At 39.4% G+C, this 23,185-nt stretch overlaps 1 protein-coding gene across 2 annotated transcripts in view; it reads left to right on the forward strand.

Annotated features, from left to right (window-relative positions):
* GPR158 (G protein-coupled receptor 158) overlaps nt 1–23,185 on the forward strand; it is a 183,280-nt gene that overhangs the window by 131,273 nt on the left and 28,822 nt on the right. For both annotated transcript variants that reach the window (XM_027751749.2, XM_027751748.2), the window contains exon 6: nt 203–312. In XM_027751749.2, the coding sequence (XP_027607550.2) occupies nt 203–312 (110 nt within the window). The remainder of the gene's footprint in view (nt 1–202; nt 313–23,185) is intronic.

Below are 23,185 nucleotides of genomic sequence, written 5' to 3' on the forward strand. Positions count from 1 at the left end.
TCCCTTCAAAAGAAGTTGGTGCCTATAACTGTGCCAGCTGGTTGATCAGATCATCCCGCTGCTTTACTAGAGAATCTAAATATACAGCAGTACGAGCTGAAATGTGTCTGCTGTCCTGTTTTGCAGCTATTCTGCATTTGAATGAAGAACTACTTTCTCATGAAAGCAGTACTGAAGCTCTCTCTATCTTTCTGTTCTATAGGTTGTCATTTTGTATTTTGAGCCAAGTGTATTTCGCTGTGTTCTCCTAAGATGGGTTCGTCTTCTGGGCTTTGCTACTGTTTATGGAACTGTGACGCTCAAGCTGCACAGGTATTTCACGTATTAATTTCCATCTCTGTGGGAGTATGTGCAATCTGTGTGGGTACTTAGATGGAAGAGCTGCAGATATTATCATAAACAAGTGCCGTTTCTGATTTTAAAACCACTGTGTATTTCTCCTCAATTTTCCTGTTCAAATTATATGCTGCTAATTGCCAGTCGAGAGCTATGAATGCAGACAGGATTTGATGAAAATATATACATCAACTGTAAAATTGTGCAAGAACCCCTTTTCATAGAAGGTGAATGTGTTTTCCTTGAATATAGAAAATACAGAAGCGTTCATAGAGTGATCAAAAGTTTCCCTGTGAAGTGTTCATAGATAGATGCTTTTGAAGTGTTTAGGTACAGCAATGGTGGCTAAAATAATAGACTATGGTATATGTGCTTACTGTGTTTTCTTATGTCTCTTAAGTCAAGGGCTGCTTTCTTCAGGCAATCACAGCAGACAGGCTACACACTCACAAGCATCCGTACCTGCCAGCAAAAATGTGTGGGAAATTCTGGATTCCAGAGGGTTGGCAGTGTGTTCACATTTGATTCAGAGATTTAAGGTCGAGAGGCCCAATTCCCACTTCTACAGTCCCTTTAAAAATTTAAACCTTTTTTGTATATGCTGTATAAAATCCTAATGCTTTTTCCTCTTGAAACTTTAATGAAAAAAATTACTGATACATTTTGCAAGTATTTTTATTCAAGCAAAGAGATAAGCAGTATATTGATACTTGGACGTATTGGATGAAGTACACTTGCTCATCTTTTTATCTTAGTTTCATTACTGTGCTGGCATGTTATATAGAGGAGGTTTGATATTATGCTCATAAACTGAATAAGAACTAAAAATATCTTGTGTTTCATGATGCATATTGACTTGTCACATTTTAGGTGAAAAACCATGCTTTCCCATTGAAATAGAGTCTCTTCTTGCATGTCCCTTTTATTTGTGTCCCTGAGTACAAGTGTACACTTTGGCTACTAAACTGATTGTAAAGTGCTATGTCTGACCACATGTTTGCCTTGAAATTGATCCAGAAAATCCCACACCCTCATGGTATTTTCTGGGATGAACAATTTCTGATGCACAAAGTAAAACAACTAGAGCACTATAGACAAGAGAGAACCAGTGACTTTGCTTGGATCTTTGTTATCTGTAACTCAGATATAGAGAAACAGCCTAAGACTGTGGGCAGTTCATGTTGTCATTGCAGTTCTGCTATCCTACAAGGTTTTTTATATGATTTTGCATGATGTGAGGAAGCAGTTGATCTTCCATTCATATGAAGCGAGGGCAGGCTGCAAAATTGGGCAGAAAGTCTTGCACTTCTGCTTTGCTCATTCAGCTGTTCGGTGTTACTTGGCACCTGTGCTGACAGGGTGATCAAACAGGACAAAGATTGAATAAGAAACCAAGAATGAACTATATCCTTGTTCTTGATCAGCACAAAGCCATGAAGGCTAGCAGCAGAATGGCCTGTATCAATAGGACAGTAGACAGAAGGCTGAGGGAAGTGATTATTCTCCTTTACTCAGCACACCTTAGACCATATCTGCAATGATGTGTCCAGACATCAGTAAACTTGGGTGAGTTCAGTGAAAGGCCATCGAAATGGTCAGGGCTTGAAGCACTTGTTCTGCAAGGAGAGGTTGAGGCTTGTACGGCCTGGAGAAGAGATGGCATCGGAGGGGCCTAACAGCAGCTATCCAACAGCTACAAGGAGGTGGAGTCATGTTCTCTACAGTGATGTATATTGGGAGAACAAAAGATAATGACAAATTAAAATAGGAGATTTCAATTTTATACAATATAAATTAATATTAGGGTCAGCGATATACAAGGAAAGCATTTTCAGTATCAGGGTGCTTAAGCCATGGAACTGGTTGCTCATGGGGTTATGAATTTCCGTACTTGGAGGTTTTCAAGACCCAACTGGATAAAACTCTGAGCAACCTGGTATGGATTCACCGTTAAGCCTGCTGTGAGCATTGGATGGCCACTTGAGGTAATTCCAACTTGAAAAATTCTGTATTCCTTTGTGAAATGTGAAGAGGGAAAAAAGCCTATTTAATATATCATTCTAGAATTACTTTCTCTAGGAATCTGTCTTTTGTTTTCCACACAGATAACCTGATTATACATTTCCTACATTCATGATGTTGTGGGGATTTTTGGTACAGAATATTTCAGTCACAGAGTGTGTCTTGCAAAAGACTGAGTCAAATTAGATGTATGTTTTATTGTATACACTGACAGCAGTTATGCTGATTAGGAAAAATGTGGTGCTAATAGAAATTTGGTAGAAAATTTTGCAGATCTAATTCAACCCACAGGCCTTACAGGGTTGAGAAATGGGTTACTGCAGACACCACAAATATTCATGGCAAGACTGGTTCCCTCCTGCAGCTCAGCTGTGTCTTGCCTGGGGGAAGAACCAATTGCTAGCAAGGAACTTGCGATTTTTCTGCGTTTAATGGGAGAACCAATATTGTGTAAAGACAGCTATTAATGATAACAAGAAAGTCTAAAGCTGTAGTTCTCAACAAATGAGGTGCTTTGAGTAGCAGCGGAGCATGAAGATTAACCAAAGCCAGGTAGGAGTCACTGGAAACACTTGTTTTCTTTGTAGCTTTTTTTTCTTTTTTGTCCTGTAGCTCCTCACTTCCTAAGGAGATCTCAGAGGTTTTGTTAGGGTCAAGCATCAAGGAGAAGTTAGAAAAGTAGTCAAAAGCAGATGCTTAAGGAAGAGTAAAAGAACTAGGAAATCATGTACTGATTCATTCTTTGAACACCTGTCACAGTTTCTACAGTGCCTCATCTTAAATTGCCTCTTTCTTATTCATTGTGCATTTTTAAAATAACGAGCTGATGTTTGTGGGGGTGGAAGGATGGGGGGTAAGGAAATGAGCTTAATTTAAGAAATCTAGCTGTAGAGCCATGAACATAAATTACAATACTTTCCTTAACAATGAATTCTTCAAAATAATTATCTCAAGAAATAATGATATTTCAAATTTAACCTTTTGGGTTTAAAGGATCTGCTGATTTTGCACCTTTCAGTGTATTTGTGTGAGTGAGGAGACTGTGTCCTTTTTCAAGCCCTGTATTTTATGAACAGGTTATCTCATTATTTTTAATAGCAAGGAATTATTTTTAATAATGAGATAACTTCTGTCATCTTGACATCAGGATTAATACAGAATCCTTAATTCTGGATCAAAGCATAAGAGTGAAAGAGAGTTATATACATACAGACAAATGTATGTATGTGTGTGTGTATACATAGGATAGCTTACAGACATTTGAGGAAAATGAAACCCAAGAACGGTGTCTCTAGTTTGTAGGAGTCTCCATTTCTTATATTACTAAGAGAAACAGAGAAGACTGGGAAAGTGAGGAGAATCAGAAGGTATGGAGAAGGTAATGTTCCAGGTATGGGAAACATGGCAATGACATAAAATTACTTTTTTTTGTGAGTAGTGAGGGTGGGATGGACGTGTTAGTGGGAGAACAAGATGTTAACACTATGAGGCAATTCTGCACTTCATCTAAATGCTGTGCTGAGATTACACTGCTGTGCCTTGCCATCTGGTACAGTTGGAGCAAGTAGTGGACCTTCCTACAGATCTTTGTAGGTGAGAAAGAAAGAAGGAGAAAAGCAGTATAGATAGCATCAGGTGCTCAGGGATATGATTTAGTGTGGCACATGGTTTAGTGGTTGATCTGTCAGTGTTAGGTTTATGGTTGGACTTGATGATCTTAAGGGTCTTTTCCACCCTAAATGATTCAATGATTCTATGATTGTGTGGGTCATGGTTCAGTATCTGATCGAAGAGGAGACTCGTGCTAGCAGAGAACCCAAAGAAGATGTTGATTTGCTCCTTGAAGCATCAATGGCGAGGACATGGTTAATTTTTGCATCAGCCAGGAGGGGCACAGCCAGGAGCCTGGGGTTATTGGATACCACCTCATGGCATGTGCGGGGGGATGGAGGGGTTTTTTCTGGCTTTACCGGGGTGTGCGATTGGGTGGCACATGGTGAGCGCTCACATGTGAATTGTTTGCCTCTCTTGTACACTCTGTTATTAGTTCTGTTGTTGTTACTGTTCATTTTCTTATTTCATTGCTGTTTCTACTAAATTGTGCTTATCTCAACCTATGATCTTTGCATTTTTGTTCCTGCAATTCTTCTCTCCATCCCACTGCAGGGGGAGATGGGTGTGAGCGAGTGGCACACGGTCTGAGGTGTTTCAGGGGGAACGCTAAATTGGGGAATATCATTCCGAAACCATGACAAATGGCTCTTCTCATAGCTAAAGGTGGGAAAGAAGATATAGATGATCCTGTCTAAAAGTGGCTAGTGGGAATGTGGTGCAGAAAGGGCAGAACGTGCCTTGGCAACTGGAACCTGTACAGTTGGATGGTCCCTAGACCAATATTTCACAGGCTGTAGTGCCAATAGATGATAGTTCTGTAGTGCCAATACACCACTACCCAATGTTTCCATGACACCAGGCACTAGTGATGAAGCACTGCAGAGAGTAGTTTTGTCTTGGAGTAGTGGTTACTGTGTAACCTCAGCTTAAGTGGGCAAGGAAAGCGAGATGAGCAGCAGCGGTAGTGGTGAGCCCCCCTGTTTTTTTTTAAATGAGTCAGACCCTCGTGGTCTTTTAGGTTAACACTCAAAAAAAGTGGGACATATACTTTCTATTAAATTATTCTTTTTTCTTATGGAAGGTGAGAGTGAAATGGCTTCAAACAGATGCATTCACTGTTGGATTTTGCTACTGGATGTGGTTTCTGTAATGGTTGTTATCTCATGTGAAACAAAAGGGGGGAAAATTCAAGGCAGATGATAATGTTGCAAAAATGCAGTGTCCAGAGTGCTGGTCTGTTACTGTTTCATTGAATTGTTTGAGTTTTACTGCTTTAACTTGACTGACAGGAATATGTGTTTGAGTATGTTTGCGAGACAGGAAAAGGAGTGGTTTGGTCAAGCTGTAGAGATGTTTACACCATAGGGACTTCTTATAACTATTCCAGCCATTTGTCTATCTCTTCCCTAGAAGTGGCATATTTTAGCACCAGAGGTTGTACACACTGAATCCTACAAAGCTTTGTGAAAAAACGTGATGGGGCAGAAAACAGACCTTATGCATGTCCTCACAGACCAAAGGCTGAAACCCACAGCATCAGTAGGTCCTTCTCTGTCTGATATGTCATTGGTGATCAGTGGGGCACATGGTGCTGGTGGCTCCCACACTATGCCTCAGGCCTGACTGCTGGAGGAAGTGGCAGAGAAACAGGGATTTTAAGGGCTGGGGGCAGACTGAAAGATTGGGAGATGCAGTTTAGGGAGGGTGGGAGCTGGACTTGCTGCAAAAGTGTATGCACATACAGTAGGAGCTCATAAGGAACAAAATGTTACTAATTAGACTGGTCATGGAAAAATCTGCTTTCTTGTTATCATATCTTAACCTAATTAATTAATTTCCTGGGTCTAATTTATTTCTTATCTGCTGCAAACCTTTGCTACTATATTTAATTATTTTTATGGTATAGAAAAAACCGGGGCTTTAGACAGTAAATTTCATATAGCATTCCTCCGTGATGCACATTCAAGATTAAATTCTCATTTTTGTAGTTCTTCCAGATTAAATGAGTCTCATTCTGTTGTGTTGTGGCCTTTTTCCCAATAAAATCTACATTATTAAAATCCTACTTAGCTCTTTTGTATCCCTACCATTCTCAAGCAATAACTAGCCTTAACTAGACAGCATAATGTTTCAGTTTTGTATTTCTGAATAAAGTATCTACTTTCTTATGTATAAACTAATAAAATGCAGCACAACTGTTACAAAAACACAGTGCAGAATTAATCTTGATGGAGCACAATGTAGAAGTGGGACTAATAAACATTATCTTAAAGAAAAAAAGTCAACAGCATATAAGATTATTAGAGCACTGTGATCCTCAAACTATTCTCATCCATATTCCTATTAATATTTAATTTATATAAAAATTTTGTAGATACAGCTGTACAGTTCCATGGGCTGTTTGTTTAATCACCTTAATATAGCAAACATTCTTCCTTATCATAGTAGACTGAATTTGGCTAGGAAAGTTCAAAGAGAAGATAAAGAAAGTATCTGGTGTTCTAATATTAAATTATATTGCTATCATGTGTAGAAAAACCCAGCAGTGGGTTGGAAGGCCCTCTGTAATGATCCACAGGTATCACAAGACCTTTCAGATGTCTTTTGATGGCATGCAAGAGCACCGTGGCAAATAATGGGAGAAAGGACTGGTTTTACACATCAGATTATATGATAGCAGAAGGGTTGCAGAACTAGAACTGGAACCTATCCTTTCTGAGACCTTATCCAAGTCCAGGACCCCCCCAAGGTGGCAAAACTTTGTGCTGTGATGCAGTACCTTCCAGGTAGGTGTGCATTTGTGCATGCATCAGCAGTACAAGTAATATAGCTCTACAGACTGGGCTTTTTCTCATTACGTGGGAAGGACAGAATTGGTCCATGGAACAAGGTATCTCTGCTGGGTGGAATTATGGCATGAAAGAGAAACCAGGCATTGCACTGCAATACTTGAGTTACAGGCTATTTGTGGAGGAGTGTGAAGAAGGGAGTTAACTATGTGACTCACACCCAGGGGCTGATCACAGTTGAGTGGAAGGAGGGGTTTGCAGATCACATACACTGATTGTCAGTGAAAAATCATGACTGGAGAGGAGGCTTCTGGTGGGCTACTGTGAAGGATGAGGAATAAGCCTGATACTATTTAGCATTTTGAGTTGCAATGAAGAACCAAGCAAAAAATGATTACACATAAAATTTGTGGATAACACAAACCTTGGTGAAATGGTAAATTTTGTTTCAGAAAGTATAGTAATGAAAAGTAATCTTTATTAGAATTATAGAATATCTTGAGTTAGAAGGGATCATTGAAGTCCAACACCTGGCTGGTGTTTGAGGGCTGGGAAAATGCTTGATACTGTGATTTTTAGATCAGCAAGAAGATTGAAAGATGACTTCTTATGAGGTGTATAAGCAAGCAGGAAGAGGAAAAGTAGTCACAAAAGACTCTTTAATCTATTGGACTGAGGTTTAATAAGATCTGGTAGCGGGAAGCCAAAGCTAGAGAAATTCAAATGAGCAATCTGGCACAAGTTTTTCTCAGAAGGGTGCTTAGCTGTTGAAAAAATCCAACAGGAGAAATGAGAAATTTTTTGTGCTGCTTTCAGTTCAAGACTGAATCCTTTTTTGGAAGATTCTGTAGTTAACTACTACTACAAATTACAGGAGTTTCAATAGAAAAATGTAATGGTCTGTGCTATACAACTGATCAAACTATAAAATTTAGTGGTTAATCCTATATTTGGCCTTTATTTTACAAATATGCAATAAAAATGATAGCTTCATATTAGTATGGATCTATTAAGAAATTAAACATATTTATAAACTGAAATTACATATAGTTGTACTGCTTAATGGGATATACCAGCTGCTTTGACATTATTCCTGATCACTTACTCTAATGAAGATCTTTAGGACTGCAGAAACTGATCCCTGGACCAAATATTCTCACATATTTGTTGTCCTTTTCTGGATTACTATGAAGGCCAAAAATTGCCATTATGTTCGTGAAAAATGGAGTACCTGCTCAGTGGTAACCAACCACTGGTGACATAAAATGCTGTGTTGCCCTGCTATAACATACAGAAGGGTAAAGCTCATCAGCATTGTACCACTCTGCACACTAGTGAATTATCCTCATAGATGCTTTTCTGAAAGATGTCCAAGGTGCTCCAAGGATTTTAGATGGAATGTATTGGATCCATGATCTGAACTGGAAAGGCCAAGACAATGCTGACTTGGCTGCTTGAAGCTCAGGAATACATACCCAGCAGGTCCTCTAGAAACTTGCAGTATTTATTAACTCAGTTGTAAATATCCAGCTATTTATGTTAGAACTAATCTGCAATATTTTCAATTTACTGCAAAAAATTTATTAAAAATAAAAATGTTTTCCTACTGTAGAGTATTACAGTACAGGACAGGTTTTGTGTGTTCTTGAGTCCTACCTCCTCCATGTGCACTCTGTGCTTACTTGCAGTTATTGTATATGGTTCAAGCTGGAGCCTCTGTTTCTGGCAACTCTAAAAGTACTAGCTGTTAATAATGAGTGTAAAATTTTGAGTGCCTATTTCTATTGTGTGAATTGAGTTAGTTAGCAGTGCTGCGTTACTCAGGGGCCTCTGAGTCTCTTCCCAGCCTTCAGCATCACTGCGCTCTGGCAGTTCCCAGCAGCGCAGTTGTCCTGGTGGAGCCATGTTCTGCTCGTGGCCTCTACAACAGCAACGTCTGTTAGTCTTCTGAGATCTTCTTGAGCAAAACAATCCTTCTCCTGCCTTGCTAGGATTTTAGGGAGATGCCACCTGTTCGTCCCAGGTCTGCCATGGGGAAGTTACAATTTCCTGTGAGTACAGCGCTGCTGGTGGGGAGGCTCCTGCCGTTGGCAGCCTGTGCCTCAAGCACTGGCTTGCACAGAGTTGTTGGGAAGTGGCACCTGCTCTTGTGACCACCAATCTTACTAAGTTTTTTGTTTTTCCTTGCCTATCTTTTTATATATCTTTTTATATATTAAGCTACTCTGACTGGTATCAGTCTTCACCAGTGCAGGTATTCTTGTTTTCAGCTTCCTATTCTAAAAAATGTCAGGCATTGAAAACCAGGGATTCACTGGTTCTCCCTTGTTGGTGTATGTGGACCAGAGTCTTTGTCAGATATGTTTTTCAGCATTATTTTGACATTGTTTTTTACTGTTCACTCATGAATAATGCAAATGGGCATTACATGTCTGAAATCATACTTCAGTTCAAACTACGTAAATTCATGGCCTCTAAACAAGGGGCAATGTCAGAAGTACTGTGGCAGTTTCACCAGGGCTGGTAAAAAGAAAGTTGATATGTATAAGCATGGAACTGTTTGGTACCACTGTCTAACTGAAATAAGGCTATTCTATGAATTGTTTAGTTCTAGATGTTGCAATCAGATTAGTGAGCACACCTTTACAGGTTTTCTTGACTTGTTTTTCTAGGTTTTGCATGTGACCAGGTTTTAAAACTTTTTTCATGCTACTGTTCTTGTTTCATGAAGTTATGTATTCAACTTTCTATTTTAAATTATTTTTTCTTAAAACATGTATTTTCTAGCTGTCCTATGGTTTCCTTCAGTCCATAAATGACCATCATATATTCCTTTTGAGATATTTCTCTAGCACCTCAGAAATCACTCTCTGTAGGCTTTGAACAAAACTCCATATAGTGCTGAGAGCCTTAAAACTGATAAAAGAGCTGGAATTACACTGTCCTAGCCATCCTTTAGTAACAGCCTTAGTTACTTTATGCAGGATCTTGCCTCAGCAATAAGTCTGCCTTCTATCTTAGACTGGACAGGCTTTTTTTCTTTTAAATCGGATTAACATAATCCAGCTCTGGACTTTGCTTCCCAGCACCTTTTCAGATGCTTTGGAGAATGTGGCTGCAATGACCAAATCTCAGTTCCAAGTTTATATTCAATTTGCAAATCATACTTTGCTAGTTGAGGAAATGGCCTGTATATTGTTCTGGGATCCTTGTACGTGGTAATTGTTAAACTTGTTTTAAAGTAGCAATTGTTGGCTTCTGGTGAGTATCAGCCAGCATTGGCCTCTGATGAACAAAAGCCTATTTGTGCTGGCTGGTAAACCATGTCACTGTTGTACCCATGGAAAAGACATTGACTGTTTTACCATTTGAATTTATTAAAATGCAGAGGTTTGCAAGAACATATGCTATGTGATGTTTAATTTTGCCTGTGGCTCAGTCTCTTGTAAGGAAACTTTGTCAGTGTCCATCCTCAAAAATATTGGCTGGTGTTCAGTTCGGTTTGTTTGCTTCCTAAGATGTTACCCCAGGTCTGGAGGCCCAGTGAATAAACTCCCACTGTTTTTCATATTCTTTATTGGGATTTGCACTCACATCTGCTGCACATCTGCACCATCAAGTCCACCTTGCGGACCATTCTGTGTGTTTTCATACAGTTTTTTATTTGGGTGGCAAACATGATGGTGTTGCCTACTGTCTATTTATACTTCTCTTTGAACTTTGTTTCTGTGCTTACCTTTGCTCTCATGTGGCGCTCTGGTATTTGTTTATCTTTGCTCAGAACTCCAAGCTCTCATCAAAGATCCTCAGAGTCTTGGACAACTGTTCTAACCGTTCTAGAATGGGTTTTGTGCTAACAAATGGCTTTTGTGTTTCTGACTGAAAATTTAGGCGTGCCCAAGATAAACTATCTCACCCAGAGGAGAATGTGATGTGTGCCATGAATTGAAGCATGAGGCAGCAGTGCCAAACAAACGCTGTTGCTTGATTTTTCTCCTGCAAGGTACAACATCATGCAGATACCTGAAAGTAGTAGAACCCTGCAACAATGTGCCAGACATAAAATCATAGAATCATTTAGGTTGGAAAATACCTTTAAGATCATTGAGAGCAGCTGTAAACCTAACACTGCCAGGTTCACCACTAAACTATGTCCCTATGTGCCACACCTACACATCTTTTACATACCTCCAGGGTTGGTGACTCAACCACTTCCCTGGGCAGCCTGTTCCAATGCCTGACAACCCTTTCTGGGAAGAAATTTTTCCTAGTATCTAATCTAAACTTCCCCTGGCACAACTTGAGGTCAACTTGAGCAAAAAAACCGAACTCTCAACAAATAGCTAAGGTGTGCACCTCACTAACGTAGTGATGGTGCTACCAGTCCTGATACCAGTGTGCTTTTTATTAATACAGCATTTCTGTGCCCTGTCCCATAACCTCTCTTGAAGATGAGAGTATTGCACAATTGCCTTAGCTTTTTTCCTAGTCCATGTCCTTCAGGTTTTCCCTGGTTGAGGCATTCAAATGTTTCTTTCATATTCATATTTGTATTTTAGCCTTACAGGGGCTGGGTTGCATCTTTAACTAGTCTTCATTTGCTTTCTGGAGAACCAGAACTACCTATTTCCTTACTTCTTTGTCAGAGTACCAAGTGACTCTCTCTCCATTTAAGCTGTTGCCCTGTGGTAAGCTGCATAAATCATCATAAAACTATAGGTTATTTGAACTCTTATGAATGTGGTATATTCTGCCAGGATGTTCTTCAATTGCCTATTCCTTGCCTGTCCAAGGAAAGATAAGGCTGAGCGATACCAAGAATGAGGCATGCTATTATCCTCTTAATTCATACATGTTTTTGTTGGTAAAAGCTATAAACTGAGTAGTTTCCGGTTATTTATTTAGCTATATGTATGCTTAACTTGCCAGCTTACAGGATGTTTGCTCACTAATTACCTGCAAAACTATACTTAGTTTTCATTAGCTATGCATTTATTTTGAGCACTAGGCATTATTTTAGCTGCCATTTTGCCTTGGGAGCCCTTCATCACCTTAAACTTAATCATGATACTTTGTTGTTTCATTCATTACTTCTGTGGAAGTAATTGCATTGCTGGTATAGTCCTGTGCAGAGTGTAAGAGCCTTTCTTCAAACACCAGGTATAGCAATAGATATGGCATCATTTTCTTCAAACACTGTGACTGGTGTTTGAAGAACATAGATGTCTTGTCTAGCACCATCAGGTGCAGTGCTGTATTTATTGTAGATTCTTTCACATGCCTTTTTGTCCCACAGGTCTTCTGATCCCAAGTTCTGTTTAGGTAATTTATTTGCTAGACAAATCCTAGTGGCTTTTTAAAGGGCTAATTCTGGGATCACAGTAATTCCCTTCTGAGTTTTTTTCGATCAGATGTCAGCCAGTTCTGTTGCTCAGTTTCTCCACCTCAAATGACAAGACCGATTCTTCACCGTAGATGTGTCACAAACTCTCTTGTTCCCACCTTCTTTTGGGTGTCTAAAATACCACTTTGATGAAGAAAGTCCTGCTTTTTCAAATGTCAGTGCAACAGTTCCTTAGCTGGCTGTCACTGAACTGTGCCTGCTGCTCACACCTCAGTGCTCCTGGTTGCACATACACAGCTTGCCTGGATTTAACTCTGAGCACCATGAAACACTTAAAGTGCTGCTTGAGCTGAGAAAGATAGATTGACCACAGAGAACTGAGTTGTCTATGTTTTTGTTTTCCTTCTGTAGTGTTCAGAAACCATGCAGAGGCAAAGTTTGCTTTATCCAGTGGCAGAATCCAGTGTTGCAGGACAGGAGGCACATAGCAACCAGCTGCAGTAACTCTCTGCCAGACCTTCCTAAAGACACAGTTCCCCTCAGCTGGCAAGGACCTTCTTGTACAGAGTGCATAGCAGCCAGAGTGTACTGTGTCTGTTAAATCCACAGCACAGCCAGAGTGCACAGACCTTCTGAAATAATCAAACAAAAACCCCAACCCAAAGCCCTTGAGACTTCAGCTGTGAGGCAGAAAAAACATAGAATTTATAAATCAAGTCAGTGAACTTTCATAGTTGTTTTCTGCACCCTTCTACTATAAGCGTAGTGACTGTACTAAAGCCACTGACAAAGATCAGCCTGCAAACCCAAACAATATTATTTATCCCAAATCCCAGAAGGGTTTCCTGGGTGGGCTTCTCAGTTTCTGAAATAAACACAAGACTGTGGAGAACAGCAAAATTGAGTATCCTGAAAGATAACGGAAATCAAAATTAGTGAGGTGAGCTTTGTAGCTATGCTCTCAGAATGCAATGAGCACTGAAGCCTGGCTGTTTCCTAGCTTGCAGCCTGGAAGTAGTCCTAGCAGGCTCAGATGTAAGAAGAGCTGGCAGCATGCCCTACCCTGGACAGCCTCAGGTCTGTCACCATGCTTCTGCATTAGCATGAAAAATCAGTCATCCATGTCATTTGCAAGACTTGTCAGATATATAATACAGAAACCAAATGACATATCAAGACTATTTTCAATGAAAACAAACCATGTTTTCTGTTCCTTTTTGTCTGCATGCTCAGTTAGACTGGGTTAATTTGTTTTATTTTCATCTTTGTGTTACATAAAACACCACATTTAAGCTGTTTGTTATGTTCAAGAGTCCAAATCTGTTTCTTGTGTGATTAGCTCTTGTTTCATGGATGTCACCAAGTCTGAATTTGAGTCAAAGTCTGACTGTTAATTAAAAAGGAGTCTTATTAATTCCCCCTTTTTTCCCTGTTTACTTCTTTGGGTTATTTGGTTGTGAAGCAAGGTCATTGCCACTGCATTTCTTAGCACTATTTGTTGTCTCTTTAATTGTAATATTTCTTTTTAAACAACTACTCTCTAAAAAAATTCACGGCTATCAACACTTCTAGTGTGTATATGACCTCAAAGTGGAGATGGCACTCTTTGTCCTTAATTTATCTTTGCAGATTTTACAGAACTTCAAGTTATTGCATTTTCCTCCCATTCTGTTCAGTCCATGTTGTTGGCAGTAGGGTCTCATTGCTCTGTGTGGGTAGATTGCCTGCGTCGGCATCTTTTACATTTGATTTCAGTCAGAATTTATGAGCGTTTTATCTGTCTCATAGAAATCAACCTTTCCTCTTCTGTCCTGAAAATTGTGGCATTTAGATTAGCTCTCATGTGTGCTTGCTTCTCTTGTGTGCTTGCTTCATGCTCCTTCAGAAGAGTAGAATAATTTTAATTATCATTAAATAGACACATTATTTTTGTTTTTCTTGACAACTAAACCTTTGACTGTAATTTAAATTATAATTTTTTTCATTATTTTATGGTGAATGCAGAAAACAACAGTTTGCAGCATTCAACTTGTCAGTTGGTGCTGTTTCTTCCTGTGTGTGTGAGAGGAAACTAGGAGATGAGAATTAGTGTTTCTTGTAGTTGACTTTTTTAACTTGAATATTTTATTGTAGAATGATAAACAAAGAGAATGTTTCATTTAGTTATTGAAGTTGTATGTTGCATTGATATATATAACCGTGCAGGGGATTATGAGTAATTGCACTGCCCTCTTCATTAGAATGGGTGACAGTACTGTCTAGTAATAAATTTGGAAAATAAAAGTGAAAATGTGTACTTTAGTGGGCCCCTGAGAGCAGAATTTGTGATACTTTGTAGAATATTCAGTCAAAGCTCTGAAGAAGTTCACAGAATAAGTTATGCAAGAGAGCTTCTACTGCTAACTATACTTTTAGTACTAATACACTTCTAAAGCATAATAAATTTTAAGATTTAAGGTCTGAATAAAAAGCTTGTTGCAGAAAGTATACTAAGAAAATATAGTTTCTTCCATCTGTACATCTGCACAAAGACTACAGAACCACAGAAGAGTTGATGCTGGGAAGGACTTCTGCAGGTCTTCTAGTCCAACTTACCTGCTCAGAGCAGACTCAGCCAGATCAGGATGCTCAGGGCCATGTACAGTCAGGTTCTGAATTTCTCTGAGGATGTAGTTCCACAAGGTTCCTCTTGGCAACCTATTCTAGTGTCTGAACACATTGATAGAATAAAATATTTTTCTTATGTTTAAATGAACTTTCCTGGATTTAAGTTTATGTCCATTACCTCTCATCTTGACACAGGGCACTACTGAGAAAGAGTCTGGCTCAATCATCTTTACTCCCTTTCATCAGATATTTATATACATTTATGTACAATGATAAGTTCTTCCCTAAGCCTTCTCTTCTCCAGGCTGAACAGTCCCTCTCAGCCTCTCCCCTTAGAAGACGTTCAAGGCTTTCAGTCATCTCTGTGGCCCTTCACAGGGCTTATCTCCACTATGTCCATGTCTCGCTGGTACCGGGGAGGCCAGAACTGGACACGTCCCTCCAGCTGTCTCATCAATGATGAGTAAAGGGGTCGGATCACCCCCTCAACTCGCTGAACATACTCTGCCTCGTATGGTACAGAACACTGGTCCTGATATGGCCACAAGGGTACTCTGCTGGCTCATGGTCAATTTGCTGTCCACCAGTACCACCAAGTTGTCTTCTGCAGAGCTACTTTCCAGCTGGTTGGCCCTCGGAATGTACTGCTGCAAGGGGTTGTTCTTGCCCAGCAAGTATTTATCCAGACATGCAACTTAAACTATTTTCACAAAATTTAAATTCAGACAGACAATCAGAAACTAGTTTCCAAGAAACTGAAGCTTCCTCAGAAGTGCTCATGATTGGCAGTTTTTTCTGACTGCTACACATGCTTACACGTATTGAGAGTAAACACCATTGAATAAGCATTTACCTGGCAATAGGTCATGGAGTTTTATTAAAGAATTAATTTTATTCAGATATTGCTGATACTATGCAATGATTTTCAGCTACTGTTCTCTAAATTTCTTATAACTGTATGTTTTATTTTATCTGAAACATTGGGAGAACATACAGAATGCAATTTATCTCCTCCAGAGCATGAATGTAACTGATCTGTTTCAATAATGATAGTCAGTGGCATGTCAGATTTTTTTAGTTATTTGTCTTGTTACTATAGTATTATAAACAGAAGAAGTGCATTCTTCTTTATTTGACTTTGCTCTGGCCAGAATTTGTCTTCTACTTTAGCTGAGAAACTGCTATGCACATACTGATATTAATTTTCTTACATGATCATTGCTCTACTTGTTCTTCCAACAGGAGAGGTGTTTGACATACTGAAATACCTAAAAAATTCTGGTTTGGTCTGCTTACCTTTACTATAGAATGTCATTTTTTCCTAAGTTTTTAGTGAAGGAAACATAAATAAGTTGGGCAGTATGTCAGGGAATTTATGTGACTGTCAGCTTGGTTACCGACTATTGTCTGTTTGTCCTCTGTACCATCTCTATTCAGAAGAGAAGACAGGAGTTTGAAGTAATAAAGGTTTGGAACCTTTGTCATTGTTGCTTTTGAGAGTGGAGAATGTAAAATAAGATGACTAGTAAAGCAAAGGGACGTCTGTGGTAGCACTGCAACCTTTAATAGCCATATCTGCACCCCTATATTGATAGATTGGAGGCATATTTTTATATGATGTTGTTCCTGCATCTTAAGTATCTCCTGAGAGCCTGGAAAGCATGAAACTTGCAGTGAAAGACATGAAACCTTTGCTATTTAACTTGCATGTTGGACTTTTTATTCTACAGAGGGTCACTGCTCCTCGACGCCAGCAGCTGGCCTCTTGTTTTCTCCTCTGCTTGACATAGACTAATAACTCAAAACCCAACTGTACAAGGTCCTCAATAACCTGCTGTCATTAGGCAATTTTGTAATTTCTCCCTTCCAACCTTGGCTATTCTGTGAATTAATCAACCAGAGACATAATAACTCCCCAGATGCCTCATGAGCTGTAATACCCTTGCCAACATTTTCATTCCATTCGGTTTAAACTACTCTGGGTGCACGTTTACAGAGGAATATTGTTAGTAATAACATAGAAATTTTATTCAAAAAAAGTTAATGTTATTTATGGTCTCAATTTCTATTGGTGTTGACACTGTTATATTTTGTGAGAGGTGGAGATGTTCCTGATTTTATCTGTTATAAAAGTGGCTTGAATGTTATCTTTTGCCAACAAGCTGAAGAATAAACTTTCCTTTCAAATACACATGGGGGTCCTAGCCATGATACCTGCATGCATAACCACGAGATAAAGTTAATATTTATTCCACAAGTGGAAGGAGAACACAGTGCTGATAAAGAGCTTCTTCTTCTGTAGAGTTGATATAAAATGCTGCTGCCTGTCAATCACATTATAAATTGGTTAACATTTGTTTTATTAAAATGGGCACAAAATCAGCAACAAATGTTATAACTAAATATTACAGTTATGTGTCCTTCTGCAGCTTTCTGTACCGCATTTCATTAACCCCTGTCATCTTTGCATCATATAATAAGGGTGTTGGTAACCCAGCACCTCTCCTGAGTTCTGCTGAAGTACAAAAGATCTGAGAGTAGGATTGTTCCAGTGGGTGTGATTATTACTCTGTCTCACACCTAAAGGGAGTAAAATAGTCAGACTTTCTGTTACATCTGTGCTGTTTGATTATCTGCCATGGCAGTGAATGCATCTAAGTGAGAGCAGAACACATCAGAGACTGGATCTTTCAATGTGTCCTCCTCCTGAGTGTCCTCGTGGTTGAAAAGAAATACATATGTAGATTGTTATTGTTTATCTAGATAGGATTATCAATGAAGTGAAAAGATTGGGAGGATGATGTGTTAAAAAAGTGAACATTTATATGGCTTCATTTGGATATGTAAAGATGCACTTACTTCTGGTCATTCGGTATGGAAGCAACTTAACCAGTTCACAGTAACTTCCAGCACTGAAATACTCTGACAGAAGGAAAGTGAAAGGAAAAAAAAAAAGCACATTCCAAAAGATATAAGGGCATAAAAATGCTGGTTTGTTGCAGTGTTTAAAGATGGGAGAGGTTCCTGTTCCTCAATTGCTGATGTTTGCTTCCTGCATCTTTAATAATGGATTGCTGCTTTAAAGTAGTGTGTAGGAATGTCATTTCACAGCAGAAAAGGAAACAAGCACTTGCAAGTAAAATTTGTGAGGAGATGCTTCAGTGCCAAAAGCTTTTGTGCATAGTGTTTTAGTGAGTGCATCACAGATACAGTTCTTTTCCTGGTCTGCTTCTTTTCCCTGGATTTTTTTTCAAGGCAATATGCTTAAACCAGTTTATTTGAAAAATACTTCTCTTGAGTGTCCCTGAAAATACAGTTAAAACACACAGTCAGTGACACCTTTGAGCTGTAGTTGCCTTCTCCTGAAGGCACCTCCTCCAAAAAGGCAATGAGAAAACTCAGAAAATCTGTTTGACTAGACAAGATTACTTGTTTTTTTGGTGGAAAAAACTCAAGGCAACTAGATGCATCAGACCAGAAGTAGCAGTGTTTGTGCCTAATTCTTGATTAGTGTGCCATCCTCTTGCAGGGCAGGTCTTGATTTGATCTGGCTTGGTGAATTTTGAAGTTACATCAAATTTTCTACAGTCTTCTCTGTTGCTTGTGAATTTTGTTTCAGATTCTTGGAACTGCTCCAGATCTCTTACTGTTACCCGCTGCTGTCTCCCAGATCTGAGCTTACTCAGCAGTCCATAGACAGGCAGAGAAATAGCACTTCTGTCAGAGAAGTCTACTGACCCCATTGTTTCTTAAAGAATTGTATATTTAATATCTTATGATAGATATATAGATAAATATAGATAATAACAGATGTCACATGGAGTTTGAAGATCCACAAGAAAATCTCATCAGCATGAGAAACTGTATAAGGAAAATGTAATTTGACTCCTAAGGAGAAAAGAATTTTGCTGCTTTTCATCTCCTGCAAGTGGAGTATTCAGAAAAATCACTGGGTCACTGAAGCAGCTGTGATGACAAATCCAAACCCAAACTGTGTGGTTAGATCTTGTAAATCAACGTATTTGTTCCTTTAGAGCAAGGTTGGGGAACCCCCTTGTTGCTGGGGCTGTGGAGACCGTGAAAAACACCTTCACTGGTCTGTGTATTAAAGGGGTCCCAGGCATGGCAGTCTGGGTGAAATAAAGAGCTACATCTGCCCCGCCCTGCAGGATCTCAGATGCTGCTCTAGAAAATTCAGTAACAGAATTGTATGATATTATTATAAAAGCATTTTTTAATAGTTTTTAACGTTGTTAAAGCAACTAACAAGACAAAAGAGATCACATAACACCACATTTCATTTTATGCTGCTTTAATGTAGAAACTTGGTATGTAATTAGGGTTAAAATAAGTTAAATGGATGAGATATTTTTATTGAAATCTTTTTATCTTATTCAATCCACAATGTAGCACACACAAACTAACAGTTACAGTATCATATCAACCATAGGTGAAATACAAAGTGTAAAACAATGAAGCATCTATCTATGAATGTGAAGACATTTATCTGTGAAACTATGGTTACGTTGTTTTACTTCAACTGCTGACTACTGTTTGGTGCATTTCTCAAAAAGCAAAGTGGAGTGAGCTGTAAGTATGCTATGGATGTATAGTTCAGTCCTCACAATAAACGACTGCTAGCAGAGTGAATTGTGATTTGTTCAAGTCCACTAAATTTTTTTTCACTGTTTTTTGATCCCGAGAAAAGCCTTGCATTCTTCTTATACAGTACCTGAATGAATAAATTAATCTATTTATAAAAGTAGTGAAACATGTAGTACAGCTGCAATTGATGGTTAAGTCTTTATTAAAGCTGTAACTTTTCACATCATGCAAATGGACCAAAATATTTACTGTCTTCAGCTTTAGGGGTGAGGTATTTTGGTTTTCTGGACACAATAGAAATGCTGAAAAAGTACTGTCTTTTTTAGGTGGGGCTTATCATTCTCTGATCATAAGTACTTACTTAAGGAGAAGAAGAAAGGAAAGAAAATCTTTCTGTATCAAGATAAATAGCCACTCTCAAATTTACTTTGGTTTGAATTTGGGCTTTATCCATTTCAAGACTTTCCCTGTCTGTAGTGTGACAATTTTAAGAACAAAAGTACAAGCTTTGGCATAAGGTTTTGAGCAGTTACCGTATTACTGACACTAGAAAATGCCTCTGACAATTGTAAAGGTTGTTTCAACTCCACAGCTCTATGTGAAGCAAATTTTGGAATGAAAGCCTTGAAAATGTTCTTGACCTATTGTAGGAAAAGGTTACCAGGAGGCAGCTCTTGCATCTGTTTTCGGTATAAGCTTCCTGATAAATAATGACCTTGAGATCTGTACTGCCTGTTCTGAAAGTCTTTGATAAGGGTAAAGAACTCAATGGCTTTAGATTTACGAAAAGATAATAACCACCTGATGAATTTTAAGAAATAATTAACTTAGCCAGTCCTTATAAAGGCTGAAGGATTTGTAATCATCTGTTCAAACTACTAGTGGTAGGAGTCTTAAGGATCTATGAATTAAGGTTCCTGTCACAAAATCACTACAAATTTGAATGAAGACTTCAGCAAGGTTGGTTTCTTATGGAGAAAATTGTCTGAGGAGCTGACCTCGTTTTTCACTGAGTGAAGGATGTAGTTATTTAAACATATCTACCAAGAGGAAGGTATTGAAATGGGCTATGTTAACCATTCAGTAGCAGACTTGAAAAGAGATGACTTTGTGCCTATCCCAAGGACCTGGGATTTTCAGAATTTTAAGAATCAGATTCTGTGATCATAAGCTCTTGATTTTGGTGCTACCAAAGCAACTGTGTGATGTAACCTTAAGCTCCAAGTAGTTGACAAACAGGAGACAGGAAAGTGTTCAAGGCCAGGTAGGATGGGACTTTGAGCAATCTGTTCTAGTGGAAGTGGGGTGGAACTAGCTGATCTTTAAGGTCCCTTCCAACCCTAACTGTTCTGTGATATGTCACTGCTAGTTGTCTGGGGACAGATTGATGGGCTTTTTATTTAATGATTTATGGTGTGCCTTGTAAGAGCTCTGCCTCATCAGAGTATGACAGAGAAGTTTCAGACGTTTCACTGGTGCTCTGTAGTTCTGCTAATCTCAGCAGGATTCGTGGGGGTATTAGTGTAGTAAGTGGTTTATTAGAAGAGATAATGAGCACAAAGCAGATGAGGATTTAATAAATAAGGAGACTTGGTCTGCATCACTGAAACCTAGTTACGTGACATGGCAAGTAAGTCCCCTTGTTGAGCCTTCTTACCTCTCAGCTCCCCAGTGCTTAGTAAATACAGCAGCACACACTCAGGATGGGCAAATCCCCTTGAGGAACAGCCTTTGCTGATGAGGCCTACCTGGATGATATGGTGATATAAACAAAAGCACTTTAAAAAGCAACACACACACAGAGCTTCAGTGTCTCCTGTAATGGGAGCTGACAGGCAGCTGGAACAGATGGGGCAGCAAGGCAGTGAGCTGGGGAGCAAGGGGGCACTGAGGAAAAGCAAACCTCAGCTGGTCTGTCAAAAGACTCCTGCTACAGTTCTTGGAACTGGCTGTAGGCAGAGGAAGCTTTTTGATCTATAATCCACCAGGAAATTGAGCTCTTCTCAGATGGGAGTTTAGACTAGCAGGTGAAAGGAGAAAATAAAGCCTATGTATAGCATGAAAATTGTCAGAATCTAGGCTACATTTAAAGAAGTAACAATGTTGTTTACTCATTCCAGGCTTGCCTACAGGTTGGCAGACAAAAGGTACTTCAAATCAATAAATTTTCATCAAAGCAAATCATATTTTTAGACTTTTTCCATGTTATTAAATATACATGAGACTGAGTCCAGTGCTGCTCACATGGGAGTGAGTGAGTGGCTCTGATAGCGGTGGGAAACCTATCGCCTCCCAATGCGCAGAGCCTTCCCTTGAACTGCATGTAATTTCCCTCCCACCTTCCTTAGTCTGCTCAAACTCTTGGAAATTATGTTCAAATAGTTTGTCTTCTGTACATTTATCCAGAAGGGGAACTTTCATTTAAGCACTACAGAATTACCTTTAACATTAAAACTAATCTAGGAAACTTCTGTATGGAGTAGCTTAGCATTAAGTCATTACCCCTGTGTCTTTGCCTACTAGTGATAGATTTTACCAGGCACTGAGGTAAAATACATCTTCGCAGCTTGTTTTTCTACCCATACATCTGATAAATTTGTATTGCATTGTTCTTCACAGCAGAAAAACACTTTAAAGCATTAGGGAATATGTCAAGGAAACTGTACTTTCAAAATCACATCTTTGAAAGTAAATATAATTTGTTACGGAAAACAGACAGCACTGTTTCATCATTCCATAAAACAAGAATGTCTGATCAGTAATTTTTAATGTACCATGAAGATATCCTCAGATATTAATGCCATTTATTAACCACAGACTGCCAGGTGAGGATTTGAAGCCAGACATGCTTCCAGTACAGAGGAAAAAAATGCTTCACCACAGTCTTCCTCCGCATGTTTCCAGTACTGTTGGTACCTAGGGTTTACCTTGTAACTATTGAGCAAGCTTGTGATAACATTAGTGGTCTCACTGTGCAGACCAGCCTTCACAGGATCACAAAGTGGGTCAGGTTGGAAGGGACCACAGTGGGTCATCTGTTCCAACATCCTTGCTCAAGCAGCGACATCCTAGAGCCCATTGCACAGGATTGTGTCCAGGTGGTTTTTGAATATCTCCAGTGACGGAGACTCCACAACCTCTCTGGGCAACCTGTTCCGGTGCATGGTCACTGTCACAGTAAAGAAGTCCTTCCTCATATTCGGGTGGAATTTCTGTGCATCAGTTTCTCTGTGTTGCCTCTTGTGATATTGCTTGGCATCACCAAAAAGAGCCTGGGTCCATCTTCTTGGCACCCCCCTTTCAGATACTTATAACATTGAAGTGGTCCCCTCTCAGTCTTCTCAAGGCTGAACAGGCCCAGTTCCCTCAGCCTTTCCTTGTAAGAGATGCTGCAGTCCCTTAATCATCTTTGTCACCCTCTGCTGGACTGACTCCAGGAGCTCCATGTCACTCCTGTACCGAGGAGCCCAGAACTGGACACAGCACTCCAGATGTGGCCTCACTAGGGTTGAGTAGAGGGGCAGGATCACATTCCTTGACCTGCTTGCAGTGCTTTTCCTGAGGTAGCCTAGGATACCATTGGCCTTCCTGGCCACAAGGGCACACTTGTGCTCTGTTACCCACTACAAAATCCAGTGCATTTGGAAGGGTCAGTTGATTCTTCTGAGCATTTGTTGCCTTTCATGGCAATGTTCTTGACTGTGTATTTGCTGTTACAAAATTCTTTTCTGAAATGAAAAATGTGAAAGATTTCCTACTATCTACACTGGGATTTATTGCATGCATGGTGTGAAGGAATTGAGATATTTTGATGGCTATTAGTAATATGGGGCCAAGTTTGCTGGCTATACACAAGGTGGGGACTCTC

The sequence above is a fragment of the Pipra filicauda genome, unplaced genomic scaffold (assembly GCF_003945595.2).
Source record: "Pipra filicauda isolate LSUMZ 115617 unplaced genomic scaffold, ASM394559v2 scaffold187_size1440530_pilon, whole genome shotgun sequence".
Classification (NCBI taxonomy): domain Eukaryota; kingdom Metazoa; phylum Chordata; class Aves; order Passeriformes; family Pipridae; genus Pipra; species Pipra filicauda.